This window comes from Ovis canadensis, chromosome 6, assembly GCF_042477335.2.
Source record: "Ovis canadensis isolate MfBH-ARS-UI-01 breed Bighorn chromosome 6, ARS-UI_OviCan_v2, whole genome shotgun sequence".
NCBI classification, from domain to species: domain Eukaryota; kingdom Metazoa; phylum Chordata; class Mammalia; order Artiodactyla; family Bovidae; genus Ovis; species Ovis canadensis.
The window spans coordinates 31,618,796-31,639,975 of record NC_091250.1 but is presented as its reverse complement, the minus strand read 5'-3'; the positions used below and the strand labels follow the sequence as shown (position 1 = coordinate 31,639,975).

The 21,180-nt window shown below is 40.2% G+C and overlaps 2 protein-coding genes across 2 annotated transcripts in view; one reads left to right on the top strand and one right to left on the bottom strand.

Annotated features, from left to right (window-relative positions):
* GAR1 (GAR1 ribonucleoprotein) overlaps nucleotides 1-21,180 on the top strand; it is a 79,356-nt gene that overhangs the window by 33,804 nt on the left and 24,372 nt on the right. The window lies entirely within an intron of this gene.
* Nucleotides 1-21,180, bottom strand: part of CFI (complement factor I) — a 44,183-nt gene that overhangs the window by 21,138 nt on the left and 1,865 nt on the right. The window contains exons 2-6 of the mRNA XM_069593528.1: nucleotides 14,428-14,475; nucleotides 8,292-8,351; nucleotides 5,145-5,424; nucleotides 3,161-3,314; nucleotides 154-317 (exon numbers count right to left, since the gene is read on the bottom strand). Coding sequence (XP_069449629.1) covers nucleotides 154-317; nucleotides 3,161-3,314; nucleotides 5,145-5,424; nucleotides 8,292-8,351; nucleotides 14,428-14,475 — 706 coding nt within the window. The remainder of the gene's footprint in view (nucleotides 1-153; nucleotides 318-3,160; nucleotides 3,315-5,144; nucleotides 5,425-8,291; nucleotides 8,352-14,427; nucleotides 14,476-21,180) is intronic.

The following is a 21,180-nucleotide window of genomic DNA, read 5'->3' as shown; positions in this document are numbered from 1 at the left end:
AAGCACCGATTTGGGCTCTAAAACCCAAAATGTGATTTTGTCATTGTGTGTGACTGGCAACAGGATATCTGTAATTTGTTTGTTTACTACAGACTTGGTGTGAAATAAACAATTTCTAAGGAAGGGAAAATATTGGGCAAGCACTCCACTAACCTGCCTCCTCTGTGTAACACACCATGGCACCCAACCCCTCCGAACTGTGTACTCCTTTAGTGAAAGTACATTCAGCCAAACTGGTCTCTAATCCTCGACAGCGCACATGCAGACATTCCGCGGAATTTAGATCAGGATCTCTTCTATGAGTATCAAGAGCCCCTCTGCAAATCAAACAAATGAAACGTTGAAGTAGAATAATTAGTGCTTTGTGTTTATAATTCTACTGGAGGTGAGGGACTAATTTTCTATTATTTTCTATGTATGGGTGATAGGTTAGGCAAGATGCTTACATTCTCTGAGCTTCCATATCTTCCCCAGTAACAAGGAATATAACTCCCTCACTGAGTTTTGTAAAGATAAACAGAAACAATCAATTTAAACTGACTGGAAAAGTTCAAAATATGACAAGCAACCAAAAGTATTGGTTTCTCCTCCTCTGTTTCTTGTTAAGAAGAAATGCCTCTTTGATCAAACATTCCTGATTTCTTTCCAACCTGAGATGTATCATCCTTGGCCTCTCTACCGGTTAACTCCTCTTTTCTCCAGAAAAGGGAGACGATTAATTTGATCAGGAAATCTTGGTAATAAAAAGCAGGCCAGGTCAACCCTGCTCTTCCATTCTCCCCCTGCCCCATGCTGAGTCTTACCTGGTTGGCCCCATGGTTACCTGGGATCAGAGAGGTTGAGTTAGTTTAATTCTAACAGTTGGCTTAATTCTCTACTTTTATGCTAAGCTATGGCCTCAATTCAGTCTTGACAGTGTTAAGTGGTATTTGACATCTATATGCTGTTGCTTGGACTTCTCAGTTTGTTCAGAATTTGTGTAGCTAAGAGGCTACCTCAATGACCCAGTGTCCTAGAGATGGTGGGTTACAGTGAGCTTCCAGAATATTCAACTGCTCTCTGCTTTTCTCTAGAAGTTAATGGGGGAAATGGGTTAAAAATAAAAGGTTCAGCAAAGATGCAGGAGGCAAATGTAAGCAAAAAATTAAGCAGTAATGGCAATGTAAATGTCCGATAAATTACAATGAGAGGGAAAAAGAGAGCAATTAAAGGGAACAAAGATCCATAATGAAGATATAGTAGTCATGAAACTGTGCCAAACTGAGTCGAAATGTGAGAACAAATGGAAGTCATTTGGGGCAGTCTGACAGGTGAATAAGCTGAGCAATCTCTCAAATTATGACTATCTGAAAGTACTAGATAGATGCCCTCAATGAGTCTTAAGGAATTAAAGGAAATACCCACTGGCTAAATCAGAGAAGTCTGTTCATGAGCTTATACAAAGTATGATAAGAGCAAAATACTGGGAGGTCAAAGAGTGAGAGAGTTTGCCATTAGGTTGACTCATAGGTTGTAGGTCACAAAGTGTCATAAATAAGAACTATCTCATGACTCAATTTAACGATAAGAGACTCTCACTAATGAACTACTAGCAGATGTGGTTTGGGAGGAAGAAAATTGAATGAAAAATGCAGAAGTGAGGTGCAAGAAGCAACAGCAAACCAAGAAGTTGGCAAACATGAAGTCCATCTGAATAACTGCGGACTGAACAACAGTACTGATAACCGCTTATTACGTGATGGTAGCAATTAACTTCAGGAATATACACAAATAAGGTGGAACAAGATACTGAACAGTTGACATGGAAACGACATTCTTTGTATTATTTCTGAAGAGGGCAAGAACTTCATAATTTAAGGATTCATGGTATAAGCGTGAAGATAATCATTAATGGAATAGAAATAGTGTGTATATAATTTTCAAACCAAGTAGAGGAAGAAAAAGATTAAGAAAACAATAGCTTTATTAACTCAACAGAATTTTTAAAAGGAAGAAACAAGAGGATATGAAAAGGGTAAATAGTAAGCCCCAAATAAGACAGGGTAATCAACAAGTAAATAATCACAATAATGTAAATGGACTAAACTCTTCAGCTATCATCATATTGTATTTTTAAAAAAAGAGAGAGATATGCTGTTTATAAGGGACACACTCAAAAGATAAAGACCTTGAAAACTTAGAAATAAATAAATGGGAAAATACTTGAATAAAGCCATTGACATGTTTTTTTATTCTAATGGAATAAAAATTTTTATTCTAACACATCTATTAGGTAGAACCCTGCATATGAAGCATTTGAAATATACTCAGTACAAAGGAAGTCTCAAAAAAATATTTAAACAATTGTCCTCATGTGGAGAAATTCTCTCTCCACAATACAATTAAATAGGAAATTTATAACAAAAAGTTAACCAAAAACAAACTAATATATTCATTAGGAAAGTAAAAAAAGAAACTTCTAAATTATGTTTGAATCAAGGGGGAATTATACTGAAAATTAGAAATATTTTGAACTGAACAATAAATAGAATACTCACTTGTAAAGGCATGCAGATGAAGCATTAACTAGAGGGAAATTTGTACCTTAAATGCTTATATTAGAAAGTAAGAAAAACTGAAAGCTGACAAGCTAAGGATTTAACTCACAGAATTAGAAAAAGTACAATAGGGAAAAGCAGAGAGAGAGCGAGCCAAAGATAACAGCAAACATGAATGAAAACAAAGAAACAAAAGAAAATTTACAAATATAAAGGCGAAAGACATTAATCCAATGGACAAATCTTTGCAAGGTTGATGAGAAAAAATGAGAAAGAAAGAGTATACAAACAACGTTAGGTCTGAAAGAATGGACATAATCATAGATGAATAGAGAGTTATGCATGCACCTGCACGGATGCAAATGTAGAGTAGGCACCTCTACGGATCAGCAAAGGATTTGCATCCAGAGACCTGAGCAAACCTACAGTCTGTGCTCAGCAGTGTTCTAAGTACTAGTCAAGCATAAACACGTTTCATCCTCATGGCTACACTGTGAGGCAGGTAGTTAGTATTCTCAGGTTATATTTGAGGAAGTTGAGGCATGGAAAGACAGGGTAATCAAAAGACGAAGAGTTGGAAGAATAAAATCAGCCCTGGGAAAATTCAGTGAGCAAGCACTCACAGTTGAAATCCAAGGTCAAGGCAGGCCACGTTGGCCTGAGTAATGCTCCAGCTGTCTCCACACACAAACATTTTTCTATCTTGGTCTGCAAGTTGTACTGCAACAAGTCCTTCTGAATCTTGTTTTCCATTTGACAAGGAAACACTAAATTGCCCTAAAATTTAAAAAAAGAAAAATTTTTTAAGGAATTAGCAATAGTCAGGCATTCATTTTTTCTCCTCTTGATTAAAAGCCTCTAAAGAAATAAAATGCATAATTTTTAATTAACTTTGAAAACTATGAAGATGTTAACAAATAATGGTAAACAATTATTTTATGAGTTTATCATGTATCAGTGGCTGAACTACCCAGTTGTAAAAAAAAAATCATAAAATCCTCATGTCAATTTTATGAAAATGAGGGTGATATTTATTTCCATTTTTACACACCAGGAACCTGCATTTATCCAGTTTTATATATGAGATTAAGTTGCTTGCTCAAGGTGTGAAGCCAGGAATCTGTACTTGCTATATTGATCTGACTACAAAAGCCGTGCTCTTAAAAGTAAGCCAAACAAGTAAAGAATATGTAAGAAGGATTTACGTATTCTCACATACTTAAGGCACTGCATGCCTGAAGAGAACGGAAGTCTGACACTGGCAGAATAATCTCCACTATTGCTTTCCTCCTCTCCAACAGGTAAGAGAGCTGGACTCAGGGATCTTCCTTCCTCCTGTCCACAGTACCTCAGCATCTTAACTCAGCAACACAAAAATATTTAGGCTAGTGAGTTCTGGTGCACATCATGGTATCTTTAAAAAGAATGTTTCAAGCATTCTTCTGTAAATTCATGAAATGTCTGTGATAATTTATATCCAAAGACGACAAGCTTGAAACTTGCTGTCATAGTTCAGATTTCGTGAGCGCTTCTTGTTCACTCTTCACAGAGCTTTATGTACATGGTTTAAGTTTCCCAAGAATCTTGTGGGTTAGGAACTGCTGCTACATTTTACAGATGCGGAAACTGCCGTCCAGAGAGGCTGCACAGCTTGTCAATAGTGCAGGGGGTGCTTGGAGGGGCTTGCAACTAAATCTGACTGACAGTGAGACCCTCAGTCTTCTTATTTATTTTTGGTTGCGCTGGGTCTTCATTGCCCCACGCGGGCTTCTCATTGCGGGGGCTTCTCTTGCCGAGGTACACAGGCTCTAAGGAGCATGGGCTTCAGTAGTTGTGGCTCCTGGGCTCTAGAGCGCAGGCTTGGTAATTGTGGTGCAGGGGCTTAGTTGCTCCAAGGAATGTGGGATCTTCCTGGACCAGGGATTGAACCCATGTCTCCTGCACTGGCAGGCTGATTCTTTACCACTGAGCCACCAGGGCAGCCCAAGAGTCTTTTGATCTTAATCACTCCACTAATTCACGTATCAGGGTCCCAGCCTCCTCGCTACGTTAGGCACCTGGATGAAGTCTTGACAAGCTCTCCGATCTGATGTGTCATTTGCTAGGGTGGAGTATGTCCTTGGCCAGCGGTGGCCTGAGTTAAACCTCGGATCAGAGCTGATGAGGCTGGGGCTAGGGAGAGGGGTAGGGGTTGGTGGGATGGAAACTGGAAGAAATGACTGGGGTTGGGGGTCCAAAGAGGTTCTATTTCAGTCCCAATCTCATGTAAAGCATTTCCCCCTGGGTTCTAAAGCAACTCAACAGCTCTGGGAACAATCCCTTAAGCCACGTAGAAGTGAGAGTAGGGATGGTTCTGACGGGCTGGGCAGCAGAGAGTGGCATAGGCGCTGGGAGTGGGAAGGACCAGCCTCAGGGTCACATGCTCTAGATTCGACGGGTGGCTGTGTTCTGATGATTCCTAATTTCTTTATTATCACCCCAACTACTACTGAGGGTCTAGAGAAGAATTTTGTGTTGTCATTATAACATTCCAAAGGAAAAGTATTTTCTAATAGAAAATATAGTAGACAATTTTCTTCTTAATATAATAATCTAGGCTTTTCCTACCTTCACCTGTGCATGCTCCACTTTTTAAAAACTTTGCCTCAGGACGAACACATTCAAAACTCTTCTGCTGACAGTAAGTTGAGTAGCTTTTCCCATTAGTTGAACACACCCTGGTACCATTCTTCGGGCACTGATAAGGAAGTTTACAAAGACAGGTCCTATCGATGCATCTCTGCCATGGTTGGCAGAAGACTTTATTGCAGGAGAGATGTGTGTGTTTTTCAGTTAAGCACTTTTTATCCACGAAATCTTTTTGAGATGTGTCTGATGTTGAAGTGAGCTATAAAGCACAAAATAAACATTAACTTAGCAACAATCTTTTTAAAAATGAAAACCTGAAGGAAAGAAATAAAACAGACTCACCTACTCCACAGCATAGATGAGGGTGATGTGGTCTTGTGGTTTTTAGACTCAAACAACCCAGGCTTCTAGTCCCAACTTGGGCTCTAACAGTTAAAATGGTCTTGAGCAAGTTACCTACCCTCATGAAACATGAGCTTCCTCATCTGTAAAATGGGGATATTATCTTCTATTTTGCAAGGTTATTGCCAGGTTTAGAAATAAGATGTGTATAATAGTTGGCAAGTACTAGGCATGAAATCGGTGGGAGCTGTAATTATTCAAAAGCCAACATAAAATTCTGCCTTTGAAGAAATCAATGTATCTCACCAGTCACCTTAAGGAGTAGCAAATTTGGTGCTGATTGTAGTCTCATGGAATGAACTGATGGATGAAATTGATTAATTCTACTAATAAATGCAAAGCCATTTGCCAAACTCCTACTTTGTGCAAAATCCTGGTAAAATGAACGTGACATTGGCTCTGTCTTTCAAGGGTTTGACATCTAGATGAAACATAATAACTAGGGTAAGTGATGTAACAGTCATACAAACAGGAGGCAGTACTCTTGGAGATCCAGAGTGGGAGAGACTACATCTTTCCAGGGGCTGGTTGGTTTTTTTTTTTTTTTTTTTGGCCACTCCATGGGGCATCAGGGATCTTAGTTTCCCAACTAGGGATTAGACTCTCGACCCTTGCAGTGGAAACGCAGAATCTTAACCTCTGAACCACCAGGGAAGTCCCTCCAGGTGCATTTTAAAAGGCCTCATGGAGCAACTAAGCAAAGGGAGGAAAGTCAGGTGTTAGCAGAGGGTTGGTGCCAGCAAAACACAGGAAGGGTGGTGCACATCATGAGCGGTCCCACCTGATGGGCTCTAGGTTTGTGTGTGCTTCAGCTGGGATGGCCATTGGTTAGGAAACCCTGGCTAAGGAGTATCCCAACCAGATGAGAGACAGGCAAGCCCATCTCTGGTAGACCTGAGTCAGGGTAGACATGCTCAAGCTCCCTAGTAGACATGGGCCAAAGATGCCATCAGGACTGTGTTCTGGGTCCTTGGCCTGACCAGGAGGCTTGGGAACATCTCCAAGAAGAGCTGATGTCTGGATTGAGTTCTGAGAGCGCTCAGGAGGAGTCTACTGGCAGGGTGGAGTGGGTACACACTTCAAGCAGAACTGTGAACCCCTGACAGTAAAAACAGCACATTTCAGGCTGAGGGATAGAGTAAGAGGGTGGTAGGGGATAAGGCAGCAGGTCCTGAGGGAGCCCCTGGGAGACTTTTTTTTGAATTTCCTTATATTTGCACTGGAGGAAGATCTTTCTGGAGGTCAGAGCAGACAGCTAGGCAGGAGGCCAATTAGACCTGTGGGGGAATTCTCTGGCAGTCCAGTGGTTAAGACTCCACACTTCCATTGCAGGGGCCCCTGTTCCATCCCTGGTTGGGAAACTAAGATCCCACATGTGATCAGTGCTGCTAAAAAAAAAAAAAAGAAAGAAAAAAAGAAAAGAAAAAAGACCTGCAGGAACCCAGAGGAAATACACTGAAGGCTGGAAATAGTTCAGTTGGGTCAAAAGTCAGTTGTGGAACGTTAATGCTCTCTCTCTGTGTGTGCTCCAGGTATCCCTTTGAAGGATGGGCATCCTTTTATCTGGTCTCCCCAGCCTTGGGCCATAAGAGTCCCCACCCCTCCCCAACCCCTACTCTTGCTCAGTGGGCAGAAACAAGTTAAACAATCTTTAAGGGCTGTGATGAAGAAAAAAAATCAGTCACTTAAAGACCACATAAAACTTTGCAAAAGCTGTGAAAGTCATTCTATCTGATGTGATTTTTAGTAAACCTTATCAAGTAACCAGGAAATTTGACGAATTTATCATTAAATACACCAATTTTGATACACTGGTCTAGAATAAAATCTGTACTTAATGCTTTCCATGGTTCCATGTGCCTTTTTTGGTAGCACGTATTAGAGTTGAACTTTGTAATTATTTAGCTCCTGTACCTTCCACTGATAAAAGTTAAGTGCCGTGACAGCTAGGACAGTCACCCTTTTAGGGAGAATCACTTTTTTATTGAAAAATCAATATTTTAATTGGGTGAAAAATTTTATTTTTTTTCCCAAATTTATCCTTTTCTGAGGTGTCATTTTCCCCTGAGTTTTAGACTGAAACTTGGACAAGTGTCATCGACTTTTCAGTCATTTTTAGAGTAAAAACAAAAAATTAAAAGACACTTGGTCCCATGAAGAGTCACATATTGAAAGAGGAAACAGACAGAATAGGCTCCATCTTGAAAGCAGGACTCAATCTTGGGCTGGACTGTGGACTTTGAGTTATTTATGCCCAGTATCTATGGAAGCCACATACCAACTGGAAAACCAGACCCGCTCCCCCCACCCCCACCCCCGCACCCATCCCCCACCCCATGGAAGAGCCCCAGGGCTTGTAGCTAGACTCTCTAAAAGAATACCCTAATTATCTGTGTAACTGAATAGAATCATAAATTCTATTATGCTTATTGGAGTATGACCACAGGCCTATTGATAATTGTCCACTCTTAACTACCTAGGCTTAAGGCATATGAATTACGGGTTAACTTTAATTGTATCTTTGGGTTTGGGCACATACACTCAGGGTATATAAGGTTTTCACAAAAACTGGTCGGGGCCTTTGGCTAAGGGGAGACTCTGCCTTGGGCCTGCCGGTGTGGTAAAATGCACTCCACTTATCTGCATTGTCCTTCTGAGTGAGTTTGTTTCCCCGGAACGCGTGGCTACAACAATATAACAGCAAGTAATTATATAGACTCTGACCTTCACTTCAGATGAAGCTTCTGTCTCCTTGCTCAGACTTGCTTCAGGGGCATGGTGAGCCTGGAACGCATTGAATGGATGGTGAAAAACAAAACACACAAACAACCAAGAAGACCCCCAAAAAAACAAACCAAACCAAACCAAAACAAAACAAAACAAAAACCACACACAAAGAACACTGAGGAGAATTTTACTCTTTAGCAGCTGAAGATGTGGAATAAGCAGAAGATATTTTGCTTTTCAGCCAGAGAGATGTTGCTCATGCGTCTAATTTTGCAGAGAGCTTCAGAAGAGGAAGCTGAAAAAAAGGCAGCTGAATTTGATGAACAAAGGTGACTGGGATCCTTGAGGCAGAAGTTTTAACTGAATGTCAGAGGCAGAAACCAGACCTTGGTGAGCTGAGGCCAGAATGGGCAGTGAACAAATGGAAACAGAAGCATGGGTTAACTCTGTTGATTGGTCCTGTACTCGGACATGGGAGACTGAACACAGACTTTACAGAAACTTCTGCCTCCTCTCCAAGTTTCATTAAAACGAGAGTAATAGAATTTTTTAAAAAGGCATAATCAATAAGGCCAAGGAGAATGGGGAAGAGGATTATAGACTTGGGATATTACTGAAAGGTTGGAAGCCGGAAAGCAGATGGGCAGGTGGTAATAGGTTTAGCAAACGACAGAGAAATGAAACCCAAACCTAATGAGGGAAGTCCATAAGAATAAAGCAAATTAACCCCCGGAGAACCCCAGAAAAGCTTAGCAACTGAGGCACCTACTACTTCTGAAGAAGATGGAGTGGCTAAAAGAACCAAAGGATTAGTTAAAAGAATGGCTGTATGAATATGTTTTCAAGAATCTCATAAAACAGCAGAAGAAACAATAAATATTTGAAAGTTGTCTCTAGTTAGAGAGAATCAAGGGTGAGGAGGTGTGTGTGATAGAGATGTTTTACATTATGTGTGTCTGTGTTAGTCGCTCGGTTGTGTCTGACCCTTTGTGACCCCAAGGACTGTAGCCCTCCAGGCTCCTCTGTCCATGGGATTCTCCAGGCAAGAATACTGGAGTGGGTTGTTATTCCTTTCTCCAGAGGATCTTCCTGACCCAGGGATTGAACCTGGGTCTCCTGCATTGCAGGCAGATTCTTTACCATCTGAGCCACCAGGGAAGTCCATCTAAGCCCAACCAATTGTTAAATAAGTTATTAAATATTTTAATATCACCATGATTTTAAGCCATGTGGTATTATTTGCCTTTGTAATTGCATATAGAATTAATTTAGTAAAAAACAGCTAAATGAAAAAGAAGGTCATCAAGCTTTCAGTATCGAAAACATTAAGGTTAGGCTTTGAAGGGAAAAAAAATGGAAAGAGAGTATCATAAAGGGACACAGTAAAGAGAGATTTTTGTTGTTAGGTGAGATTTCATCATGAGTAAAGGGTAAGGTCAGTAATCCAACGGAATGGGAAAGATGGAAGCTTTAAGAGAGAAAGAGCAAAATTGTTAGAATAAGGTTGAGGATGGGATGGGAGAAGGTGTAACCAGAGCCTGGGGAAGAAGATTGCCTTTGAAATTAAGCAGTTTTCTATTTCTATAATTTCTTATTGTAAGTGGAATCAATTTTATGATAATATTACCATTTAAAATTTAAGGTTGATGGTAATGGCAAATACCAACACTGTGGCTGCTGACAATGGCAATAATCAAAGGGAAGTTAGAAAATTATTGTGATGGCAGAAAACAGTAAAAGTAAGGCTTTCTTATTCACTGTGTAAAATCTGATGGCAAAAAGTTTTAGCTCTAAAGGGACTGGGCAAGTCTCAGTTGTTCAGGATCCTCAACGTCTAGAGCAGGCTGATGATCTTAGAAGACATTATTAAAGGGGTTTGTCCATGCATTTTTACACCAGTGTTTGCTGTAGACAGAATATAAACTATTCCTCATACATTCATGTGTATTTATCTTTCCAATGTGTGCAGAAGCTGTTAAAAATAATAAGAAGCAAAATTATTTAAATCATCACTGAAGTTATATTGATTGTGTAACTTCCTTCCTACAATAATGGATACTAAAATTACAGCTACTATTCTGCCTATAGTTGATGGTGAAATGTAGAGTGGTGGATCTAAGTATTTTCTTAGGATTTGTTTTTGTGGTAAACGTAATACTATTTACTAAAATCTTATGTAACTCTTACTTCCAAGCAAATGGTGAGATTGCATTTCCTTCTTGTGGCTGGATGTGCTGGTGACTTGCTTTGTCCACAGAAATGTGAGCTGAAGTAACATGTATTGGTTTCAGGTAGAAACATTTAATTTCCAGTGCTCAACAATGCTACTTACTTCTGCTCTGCTATGGTGATCAGGGGAACATGTGTTTCAGAGGCACCATAGAATCAAACCAGCTCAGAAGATTGGGCCAACACATGGAGGACGTGTTCACTGGAGAGTTACCCAGACCCACAGTCTTTGCACGAGAAAAAATTAACTTTTCTTATGTCAAGCCACTAAAATTTGGGGATTGGTTCTTATTGCAGTGTAGCCAAAACTGACTGATACAGATAGCCACCTATATATAGTCTTTATAATCCAAAACCTTGAGAACCACTTGTCTAGGGAGATTGGGACAAACTGAATCTATCTGTGTGTAAGCTATGTGTGAGCTTATAGAGTATGCTAAAGAAGCCTTTTCCCTATTTTTATTGAGCCTGGAATTAAAGGCTGAAAAAGAAGAGTGCCAAATACATGAAAAGTACTCCCAGTTGTAGCCTGGGACTGTCTGCATCACTCATGAGGTGTATAATCTTGCAAATGCAGATTCTTGGACCCAAGCAGTAGACCTCCTGAATCAGAATTTCTGAGGGAAGATCTTGGAATCTGTACTGTAAAGAAGCTCCATAAAGATTCTTATACTCCCCAAGGGTGGAGAGCCACTCCTATTGTGCCATAATTTTCAAAGTGGATTACATAAACCCTGGGGATGTGAAGATAATCCAGAGGGTAAAATAACTTTGTATGTTTTATTGAAAAAGTAGAAAGACAGAAATGAACCTTTTCTAATATTTGAATATGGATTGGCTCTTCACAGCATATTCAGTCACTATTTATTGAGAGCCTACTATATGCTGGGCACTGTTCTGGGTCCTGGGGACACAAGTGCAAAAGTAAATAAAGAATAAACATAGGGACTTCCCTGGTGATCCAGTGGCTAAGACTTTGTGTTTCCAATGCAGGGGGCCCAGGTTCAATCCCAGGACATGCGTGACATCCCACATGTCACAATTAAAGATTCCAAATAAGACCCAGTGCAGACAAATAAATAAATTTTTTTTTTTAAAAAAAGAATAAATATGTAGTATGACATAAGGTGATAAATACAAAGACACAGTAAGAGAGAGAGAGAGAGATTGTGGAGAGTGAGGGGAAGGATTGCTATTTTTGCATATAGGGTTGTCAGGGAAGACTTTGAGGAAAAGTTTACCTTGGAGCAGATGCCTGAAGGTGAGTGCGTAAGCCATGCAGATATCTAGGGGTGAAGTGTCATAGTCAGAGGAAACAGCCAGAGCAAAAGTTGAGGGGTAGAAGTATATGTGATGTGATTTTGGACCAGGACGCTGGTGTGGCTGGAGGGCTGTGAATGGCCAAAGGGAGAACAGGAGGAGATGAGGCCAGAGAATTGGAAGGATGTGTGATTGATCACATAGGACCTTGTTGGCTACTGAAAAGACTTTGGCTTATCCACTGGAGGATGTGAGCAAATGATGTTGAGAGGGTAGGCAGATAATGAAGAATTGGTAAAGGAGATAAGAAGAGGTGGCCAGTGAAGTAAAAGACAAATAAACAGAAAATGGTGGCACAGAGGCAGAGAGAAGGAAGGGATGATTAGCAGTTGTGTGATACTCCTCCAGTAAGATAGGGATCTTGACAAAGGTTATTTTGGTGGAATGTGGGAACGCAAGCCAGACTGAGTTGGGAAGCCCCAAGAAATAATAGAAAGAGAAATTAAGTATAGCAACTTTTCTGAAGATTAGATGTCAAGAAGCACAGAGAAATGGGGTAATAATTGGAGGGCATTATTGACTACACTGATGCCTTTGACTCTGTGGATCACAGCAAACTGGAAAATTCTTAAAGAGGTGGGAACACCAGACCACCTTACCTGACTCCTGTGAAACCTGTGTGCAGGTCAAGTAGCAACAGTTAGAACTGGACATGGAACAACGGACCAGTTCAAAATTGGGAAAGGAGTATGTCAAGGCTGTATATTGTCACCTTGCTTATTTAACTTATATGCAGAGTACATCATGTGAAATGCCAGTCTGGATGAAGCACAAGCTGGAATCAAGATCACCAGGAGAAATATCAATAACCTCAGATATGCAGATGACACCACCCTATGGCAGAAAGTGAAGAGGAACTAAAGAGTCTCTTGATGAAGGTAAACGAGGAGAGTGAAAAAGCTGGCTTAAAAGTCAACATTCAGAAAACTAAGATCATGGCATCTGATCCCATCACTTTATGGCAAATAGATGGGGAAACAATGGAAACAGTAACAGACTATTTTCTTGGGCTCCAAAATCACTGCAGATGGTAACTGCAACAATGAAATTAAAGGAGACATGCTCCTTGGAAGAAAACCTATGATAAATCTAGACAGCATATTAAAAAGTAGAGACATTACTATGCCAACAAAAGTCCGTCTCGTCAAAGCTATAGTTTTTCCAGTAGTCATGCATGGATGTGAGAGTTGGAAGGCTGAGCATCGAAGAATTGTTGATTTTGAACTGTGGTGTTGGAGAAGACTCTTGAGAGTCCCTTCGACTGCAAGGAGATCAAACCAGTCAATCCTAAAGGAAATCAGTCCCAAATATTCATTGGAAGGACTGATGTTGAAGCTGAAGCTCCAATATTTTGACCACCTGATGTGAAGAGCTGACTCATTGGAAAAGACCTTGATGCTGGGAAAGATTGAAGGCAGGAAGAGAAGGGGACCACAGAGGATGAGATGGTTGGATGGCATCATCAACTCAATGGACGTGAGTTTGAGCAAGCTCCAGGAGATGGTGAAGGTTAGGGAAGTCTGGCGTGCTGCAGTCCATGGGGTTGCAAAGAGCCGGACATGACTGAGTGACTAAACAACAACATGGGGTCAAGAGAAGGTTTCTGGTTTAGGATGGAGAATCATATTCATGTGCTTGATTGTGGGACATTATAGATTATATCATCTAGTTTTAGCTGAAATAATCTTTGCAGATGGACAAGTGATTTACAGATTCATGTAGTGAAATGACACCAGATTGACAATAATGCCAAAATACAACATCAATAAACAAAAAAATAGCAGAGTCTACACTTTCAGCTACAGTAGAAGCTATTCATTAGCCACACCATGGGGTTCAAGACAATAGAAAGCTAATCAGATATGAAAAGAAGCCAACCCTCCCCCAATCAATAATATTAAAGAGACTAATTGAAATACAGGTTTCCATCAAACATCATTATTGAAATTTTCCCTGTGTTTATTGTGTATGTTGACTTAGCAGCAGCAGCAGCAGCTCTTTGTAAGATATCTTTTCCAACTAATATGATATTAAAATCAAATGAAAAAATTTAAAAATAGTGTATTTGATGGTATTACTTCATTAAAGATTAGCAGTAAGATTATTATTAAAATACTTGTTTTTAAAATTTTCTTTTTTAAAGTATATTTATATAGTAGAGTATATATTATTTATAAATAAATATATTCACATATACTGGGGGCACATGCACAAAAATTTTTAGTGATTACTACTATAGCTTAGTTATCTCTAAACCATGACTCAATTCCCTTAGCTGCTGTTTCTTTTTTTTTTTTTTAGGAGGGATCATTTCTTTGGTATTTGTGATGCTGTAATAATTATCCTGTTGTGAACTTTATCTTTTTATTCTAGGCAGGAGTACAGGTTAGCCGTTTTGTTAGCCATGGCACATGGATTGTGGGATCTTAGTTCCTCGACCAGGGATTGATCTTGCACCCTTGGCAGTGAAGCATGGTGAAAGTTGAAGCCATTTTAGATGGATGGTTGGTTATTAGACAACAAACAAGAAAAAAAAAAACAACAATCTACTATCCCACCCTGGTATACAGCCATATAGCTTTACCTGTGATTTCTTCACTGCCTTTGACTGTCCTTGTTTTCTAAAATTATCCTATAAACAAAAGAAAAAAATGATCAATTATGACCAAATAGAGCAAAAGTCCACCATTTTCCCTCCTACTGTTTGCTGTAAAAAAGTCGAAAATTTCCCTTCTACTGCTAACTAGTTGTGTGATTTTTGGTAAATGACTTTACCTTTATGGTTGTTTCTTCTTCTGTGGAATGTGGAAAATAAAAATAATATCCTCACAGAGCTGTTGCAAACAGCAAGTGCAAAATACATGGGACGGCACAAATAAACACTCAAGAGCCTATACAAACGCTCCTGTGATGCTGACTGAGGTAGACTGCTTATGGCCCCAGTTCTACGACTTTTCATCCTGTCCTTTGCTGTTATCTCTTCCTCCGGAGAGGGGAGGTATATTTTCCTACTTCTGGATTCTGAGCCTGGCCAGTGACTTGCTTTGGACAACAGGAAGTCAGCATATGTGACATAAGAGATGCCTGGAGTGTACTTTTGCAACTGGGTTTGTCCTTCTGCTTCTCTGCCACAGCTATGGGAAGAAGACGATCAGGCCAGCAATGAAGAATCACTCCAGCTGAGCCCAGCTTAGATGAGACGATCTCCAGCTAACCTGTAGGAAGTGAAGTGAAGTGAAGTCGCTCAGTCATGTCCGACTCTTTGCGACCCGTGGACTGTAGACCACCAAGCTCCTCCGTCCATGGGATTCTCCAGGCAAGAATACTGGAGTGGGCTGCCATTTCCTTCTCCAGGGGATCTTCCCGACCCAGGGATCGAACGCAGGTCTCCCACATTGCAGGGAGACGCTTTAACCTCTAAACTAAATCAAGATATATGCCACTTAGATTTTGTGATGATTGCATCATGATGGCCAACAGGTACAATCATGATTTCCCTGGAAAACACTGAGGAATGAGATGGAAAAGTTTCAAAAAGAGTAAGCAATATAAACTTTTGTCTTTCTTCCAGAAGTGAATAAAGTGTTCATATCCTGAAAGTTAACAATCATATCAGAAACATTTCCTTTGAAAGAGTTTTAGGCCCTATATGGCCTCAGTTCCTTCTCATCGTGGTCTTCACCAGCAATTTTTTCCTCCAATTTTATTTCAGGGTTATTTCCATCACTTTTGCCTCAGAGAGTGCAAAATGAGACAAAACAATGGTGTAGTTTCTTGGTTTTGTTTTTTTATAATGAATGTAAAATGGATGAAAATTTTTTTTCATTTTTAATTGATATTTTTTAAAATAGAAAATGCATAGAAATATTACAAACATGCTCAAAAGGGTGCCTGTAAAAATTATATTTCTCTCCTTCTGTTATCCATTCAACACACGCAAGCACTACCCCAAAGTCAACCACTTAATAGTTCCTAGTGAACCTTTCCAGAGATCATCACTGTATATGTGAACCCATACTTTACTCTCTAATTCTGCACCCCCAACAGCAGTATAATTTACAACCAGTAGCCAACAAAGGACATTTAGATTGTTTCCAATGTTCTGTTATTATAAACAGTGCTGTGATAAATCTCCTCATATAATACACATCATTTCCCCTGTACGCTAAGTACGTTTGTCAGTACTTACCTGGGAGTAACATCGCTGAATCAAAGAAATTAGCAGTTGTAGTTTTGAAAGACATTGGCTAATTTCTCACTCTAGTGTGGACACGATTGAAGCAACTTAGCAGCAGCAGCAGCAGCAGCAGTGTGCATGCTCAGTTGCAAACTCTTATGACCCCATGGACTGTAGCCTGCCAAGCTCCTCTGTTCATGAAATTTTCCAGGCAAGAATACTGGAGTGAGTTGTCATTTCCTACCACAGGAGATCTTTTCCACCCAGGAATGAACCTGGGTCTCCTGCATTGGCAGGTGGATTCTTTACCAATGAGCCACTGAGAAGCCCTTCTCTCTCTAGAAGTTGCTCAAATTTGAACTCTTAACAACAACGTATCAGTTCAGTTCAGTCGCTCAGTCATGTCCAACTCTTTGCAACCTCATGAACTGCAGCAGGTGAGGCTTCCCTGTCCTCACCAACTTCCGGAGATTGCTCAAACTCATGTACATCGAGTTGGTGATGACATCCAATCATCTCATCCTCTGATGTCCCCTTCTCCTCCTGCCTTCAGTCTTTTCCAGCAAAAGGATCTTTTCCAATGAGTCATCTCTTTGCATCAAGTGACCAAGTATTTGAGTTTCAGGTTTGTTGAAACAGTTTCAGCTTCAGCATCAGTCTTTCTAACAAATATTCAGGACTGATTTCTTTTAGGATTGATTGGTTTGATTTCCTTGCAGTCCAAGGGACTCTCAGGAGTCTTCTCCAACACACAGTTCAAAAGCATCAATTCTTCAGCGCTCAGCTTTCTTCACAGTCCAACTCTCACATCCATATATGACTACTGGAAAAACCACAGCTTTGACTAGATGGACCTTTGTCAGCAAAGTCATGTCTCTGCTTTCTATTATACTATCTAGGTTGGTCATAGCTTTTCTTCCAAGGAGCAAGTGTCTTTTAATTTCATGGCTGCAGTCACCATCTGCAGTGATTTTGGAGCCCAAGAAAATAAAGTCTGTCACTGTTTTCATTGTTTCCCCATCTACTTACCATGAAGTGATGGGACTGGATGCCATGATCCTAGCTTTCTGAATGTTGAGTTTTAAGCAACGTTTTCACTCTCCTCTTTCACTTTCATCAAGAGGCTCTTTAGTTCTTCTTCGCTTTCTGTCATAAGGGTGGTGTTATGTGCATATGTGTGGTTATTGATATTTCTCCAACCCCATGGATTATACAGAATATTGGAGTGGGTAGCCTATCCCTTCTCCAGGGGTCATCAGTATATGAAAGGGCCTATTTTCCATCTTCTTGACCACAGAACAGAAAACATTAAACATTTTTATCTTTGCCAATTAGGTATACAAAAATGTCATCAGAGAATAGTTTTATCTGAACTTCCCCCCCAGTGACTGAGGTTGAACGCCTTTCTTTCCTTTTTTTAAATGAACTCATTTGTGGCCGCCCTGGCCTTCACTGCTGCATACAGGCCCTCTCTCGGCGCTGCAGGTGGAGCCTCCTCCCTAGTTGTGGTGCTTCCACTGCGGTAACTTTGCATGTTGCGAAGCACAGGCTCCAGAGTGCATGCGCCCAGCAGTCATGGTGCACAGGCTTAGCTGCCCCACGGCATGTGGAATCCTCCCAGACCAGGGATGGAACCCGTGTCCCCTGCATTGGCAGGCGGATTCTTAGCCGCTGGATCACCAGGGACATTCTAGATTCATTGTCTTTTATCAAATTTAAGAAGTGTTTGGTTACTACTTCTTCAAATATTCTCTGACTCTCTCTTCTCCGTCTGAGATTCCAATTGTGTATATACTGATGGTTTCTCTTTTTATTCTTTTTTCTTTCTGCTCCTCAGATAATTTAATTGACCAATCTTCAGCTTCACTTACTCCTCTGTCTGCTCAAATCTGCTATTAAAACCCTCTGGTGAATTCTTTGTGATACTTTTCAGTCTAATTCCTTTTATAATTTCTATCTTTTCATGGGTATTCTCTATATGTTCCTACATCCTCCTTGCTTGTTTTGGCTATTTGAATCTATTTAAGATGTTTAACTTAAAGTCTTTGTCTGGTGAGTTCAAAGTCTGTTCTTCCTCAGAAATAATTTCTTCTGTGAATGGGCCATATTTTCGTTTCATTGCATGCTTCATATTCTTTGTTGGAGACTGAATATTTTGAATATTATAATGTTGTAATTCTTGAAATCAAATTCTTTCTTCTCAGGGTTTGCTTTCCTTGATTCCTATAGACTATAGCTATTTACTAATTTTTCAAAACTGTTTTTAGAAAGGTTTTTTTTTTTTTTTTTGTCATGTGTGGTTTCTGAAGTCTTGGTTCCTTTACCTTGCATTTAGCTAGGATTTAGACAAAGATTTCCTTCACCATAAGGAACCAGAAAGAGAGGAAGAGAAAGGGAAAGGGACAGGGAGGGGAAAAAAGAGAAAGGAAGGAAGAAGGAAATAAAAGAAAGAAAGAAAGAAAAGAATAAGGAATCCTTGAAATTGAGAACAACAAAAAAACCTCTTCTGAGTTTGCAAATTGGCTCTGTGCTGGGCCACTTCAGGGCTCAGTACTTAACCAGAGTGTTTACAATTCTGTCTTAGCTTTTACTTCACATTTGCACTGACCCTGGAGCTGTAGGCTTAGGGTCTTCTTAGGTGTTTTCTGGACTTCATCTTGCCCTGGGCATGTGTATTGCTTTCTAAATTCCCCAGGATACACAGGGGCTTTTGAATGCCCTAATTTTCAGCTGAAACTCTAACTTTTCCTTCCAAGCTTCCTCACTCTATTGTAGGCCTCAACTGCTGTCTTTTGTCTCAGGTGGCGGTAGATTGTTTATTTGCTTGCCTTAGCATATTCAAAAGCAGAGACATTACTTTGCCGACTAAGGTCCGTCTAGTCAAGGCTATGGTTTTTCCTGTGGTCATGTATGGATGTGAGAGTTGGACTGTGAAGAAGGCTGAGCGCCGAAGAACTGAACTGTGCAGTTGGAGAAGACTCTTTAGAGTCCCTTGGACTGCAAGGAGATCCAACCAGTCCATTCTGAAGGAGATCAGCCCTGGGTGTTCTTTGGAAGGAATGATGCTAAAGCTGAAACTCCAGTACTTCAGCCACCTCATGAGAAGAGTTGACTCATTGGAAAAGACTTTGATGCTGGGAAGGATTGGGGGCAGGAGGAGAAGGGGACGACCGAGGATGAGATGGCTGGATGGCATCACTGACTCAATGGATATGAGTCTGAGTGAACTCTGGGAGTTGGTGATGGACAGGGAGGCCTGGCGTGCTGTGATTCATGGGGTTGCAAAGAGTTGGACATGACTGAGTGATTGAACTGAACTGAACTGAACTGATAATGTTTTTGAGGAATGCCTGCTGCCTTTCCACTGAGTTCCAAGTTAGATGAAACAGAGACAAATTTTTTGTTTCAGTCTTTAAGTAGCCCCTGAATAGGTTAGAACAGACAAACACAATTTCTTTTTAAATAAAATCTGCTCTGCTCCATTTAGAACTGGGAACTAGAGTTCCACACTGGGAATCTAGATTGCTACCTTCAAGACTGCCACTGAGTTGGTATCTGGGTGGGGTAAGGGCAAGTAGAAATACTGCAGTTTTCCTACCACTTTTAAGTTGCCTTTTTCCTTCATGCAGCATTCACTTGGGTACTGTAGGACTTTGATAACTGGAGTTCTGACAAAGTTGGTTTTGAACGTCTGCTTGACTTTTCTAGTTTTTTTGGTGGAGGGACAAGTGTTTGGATTTGCCTACTCTGCCTTGCTAGCTGACATCACTCTCTGCACTGCGTATTGCTCCTGTGCATATTCTCTTTCCAGATCTCATCACTCTGTTGACCATCACCCCAGTTCTTTCCTTCCAAAATACTACCCATATAAACCAAAGTTTATAATATGCTTTTAGGGTTTAAAAAAAATTAAAGGTTTTGGTGAGGGATTATGTCACAGTCAAGTATATCACAGTGTTTAACCATATTGACTAAAATATTTGGCTTCCCTATTCCATTACTGGGACTTCCCTGGTGGCTCTGATGGTAAAGAAACTGCCTGCAATGCAGGAGATGGTTTGATCCTTAGGTTGGGAAGATCCTATGGCTAAGGGAATGGCTACGTACTCCAGAATTTTTGCCTGGAGAATTCCGAGGACCAAGATCCCTGTTCCTTAATACCCCTTTGTTATTGACACAGCAGCCACTCTGAGTTTCTTTCCCACCCTTTCCTAAATCCCCTTACCTCTTTGAGTAGGTTCAGTAAAACCAGGATTCTCATCTCACTGTTCAGAACAACTTCATTGCCAGCCCACCCCATCATTGACATAATCCACTTTCAAATCAGTCCATTGAAATATTTTGATATAAAAAGGGAGTGGGGCTTTTTATCCCCTAGAAGGAAATCTGCTCCCAGCTTTTAAAATACAAGTTTCTCCCAGCTGTACATATTTTATTTCATGTTGAAAATGTAGATACATTTTAAAACTTAGAACATATTTATGTTGTCTCTGTGGTTGTTGCTCTTCAGCCACCAAATCAGGTCTGACTCTTTGCGACCCCATGGACTGTAGCCCACCAGGCTCCTCTGTCCATGGGATTCTCCAGGCAAGAATACTGGAGTGGGTTGCCATTGCCTTTTCCAGGGGATCTTCCCAACCCAGGGAAGAACCCAGGTCTCCTGCATTGGCAGGTGGATTCTTTACTGCTGAGCCACCAGGGAAGCCCCTATCTCTATGGTAAGCTCCATTTAAAAATGATTATTTCTCAGCAGGTGGCATAAAAAATCATTCCATTTCCTTTTATAAGGAAATAATAATAGTATTTTATGAAGTTGTGGTTTCAAAATGCTGTTTCTTAAAGGAATGAAGACAGTTTTATGATTGGATGATTGTTCAGTAAAAGAAAGAGGCTCTTTTCCTTTGTGTAAGTGAAAACTATTTTCAGTTTTCTTTTTTGTTCTGTTTTTGTTCCAAGAACCCAAAATATGGCTGAAATATCCTTTTTTCTGAAAACAAATTTTTCTTGTTATAATGCAACACACATTTACCTGGTATTTAAAAAAGAAAAATGACAAATGAATAAGACAAAATTTTTGAACTCTGAAAATTCATAAACATATAAAACATAAAAATCATGAGTAATCCCATTACTTAGAGATACTAACTGTTATCTGTTTAA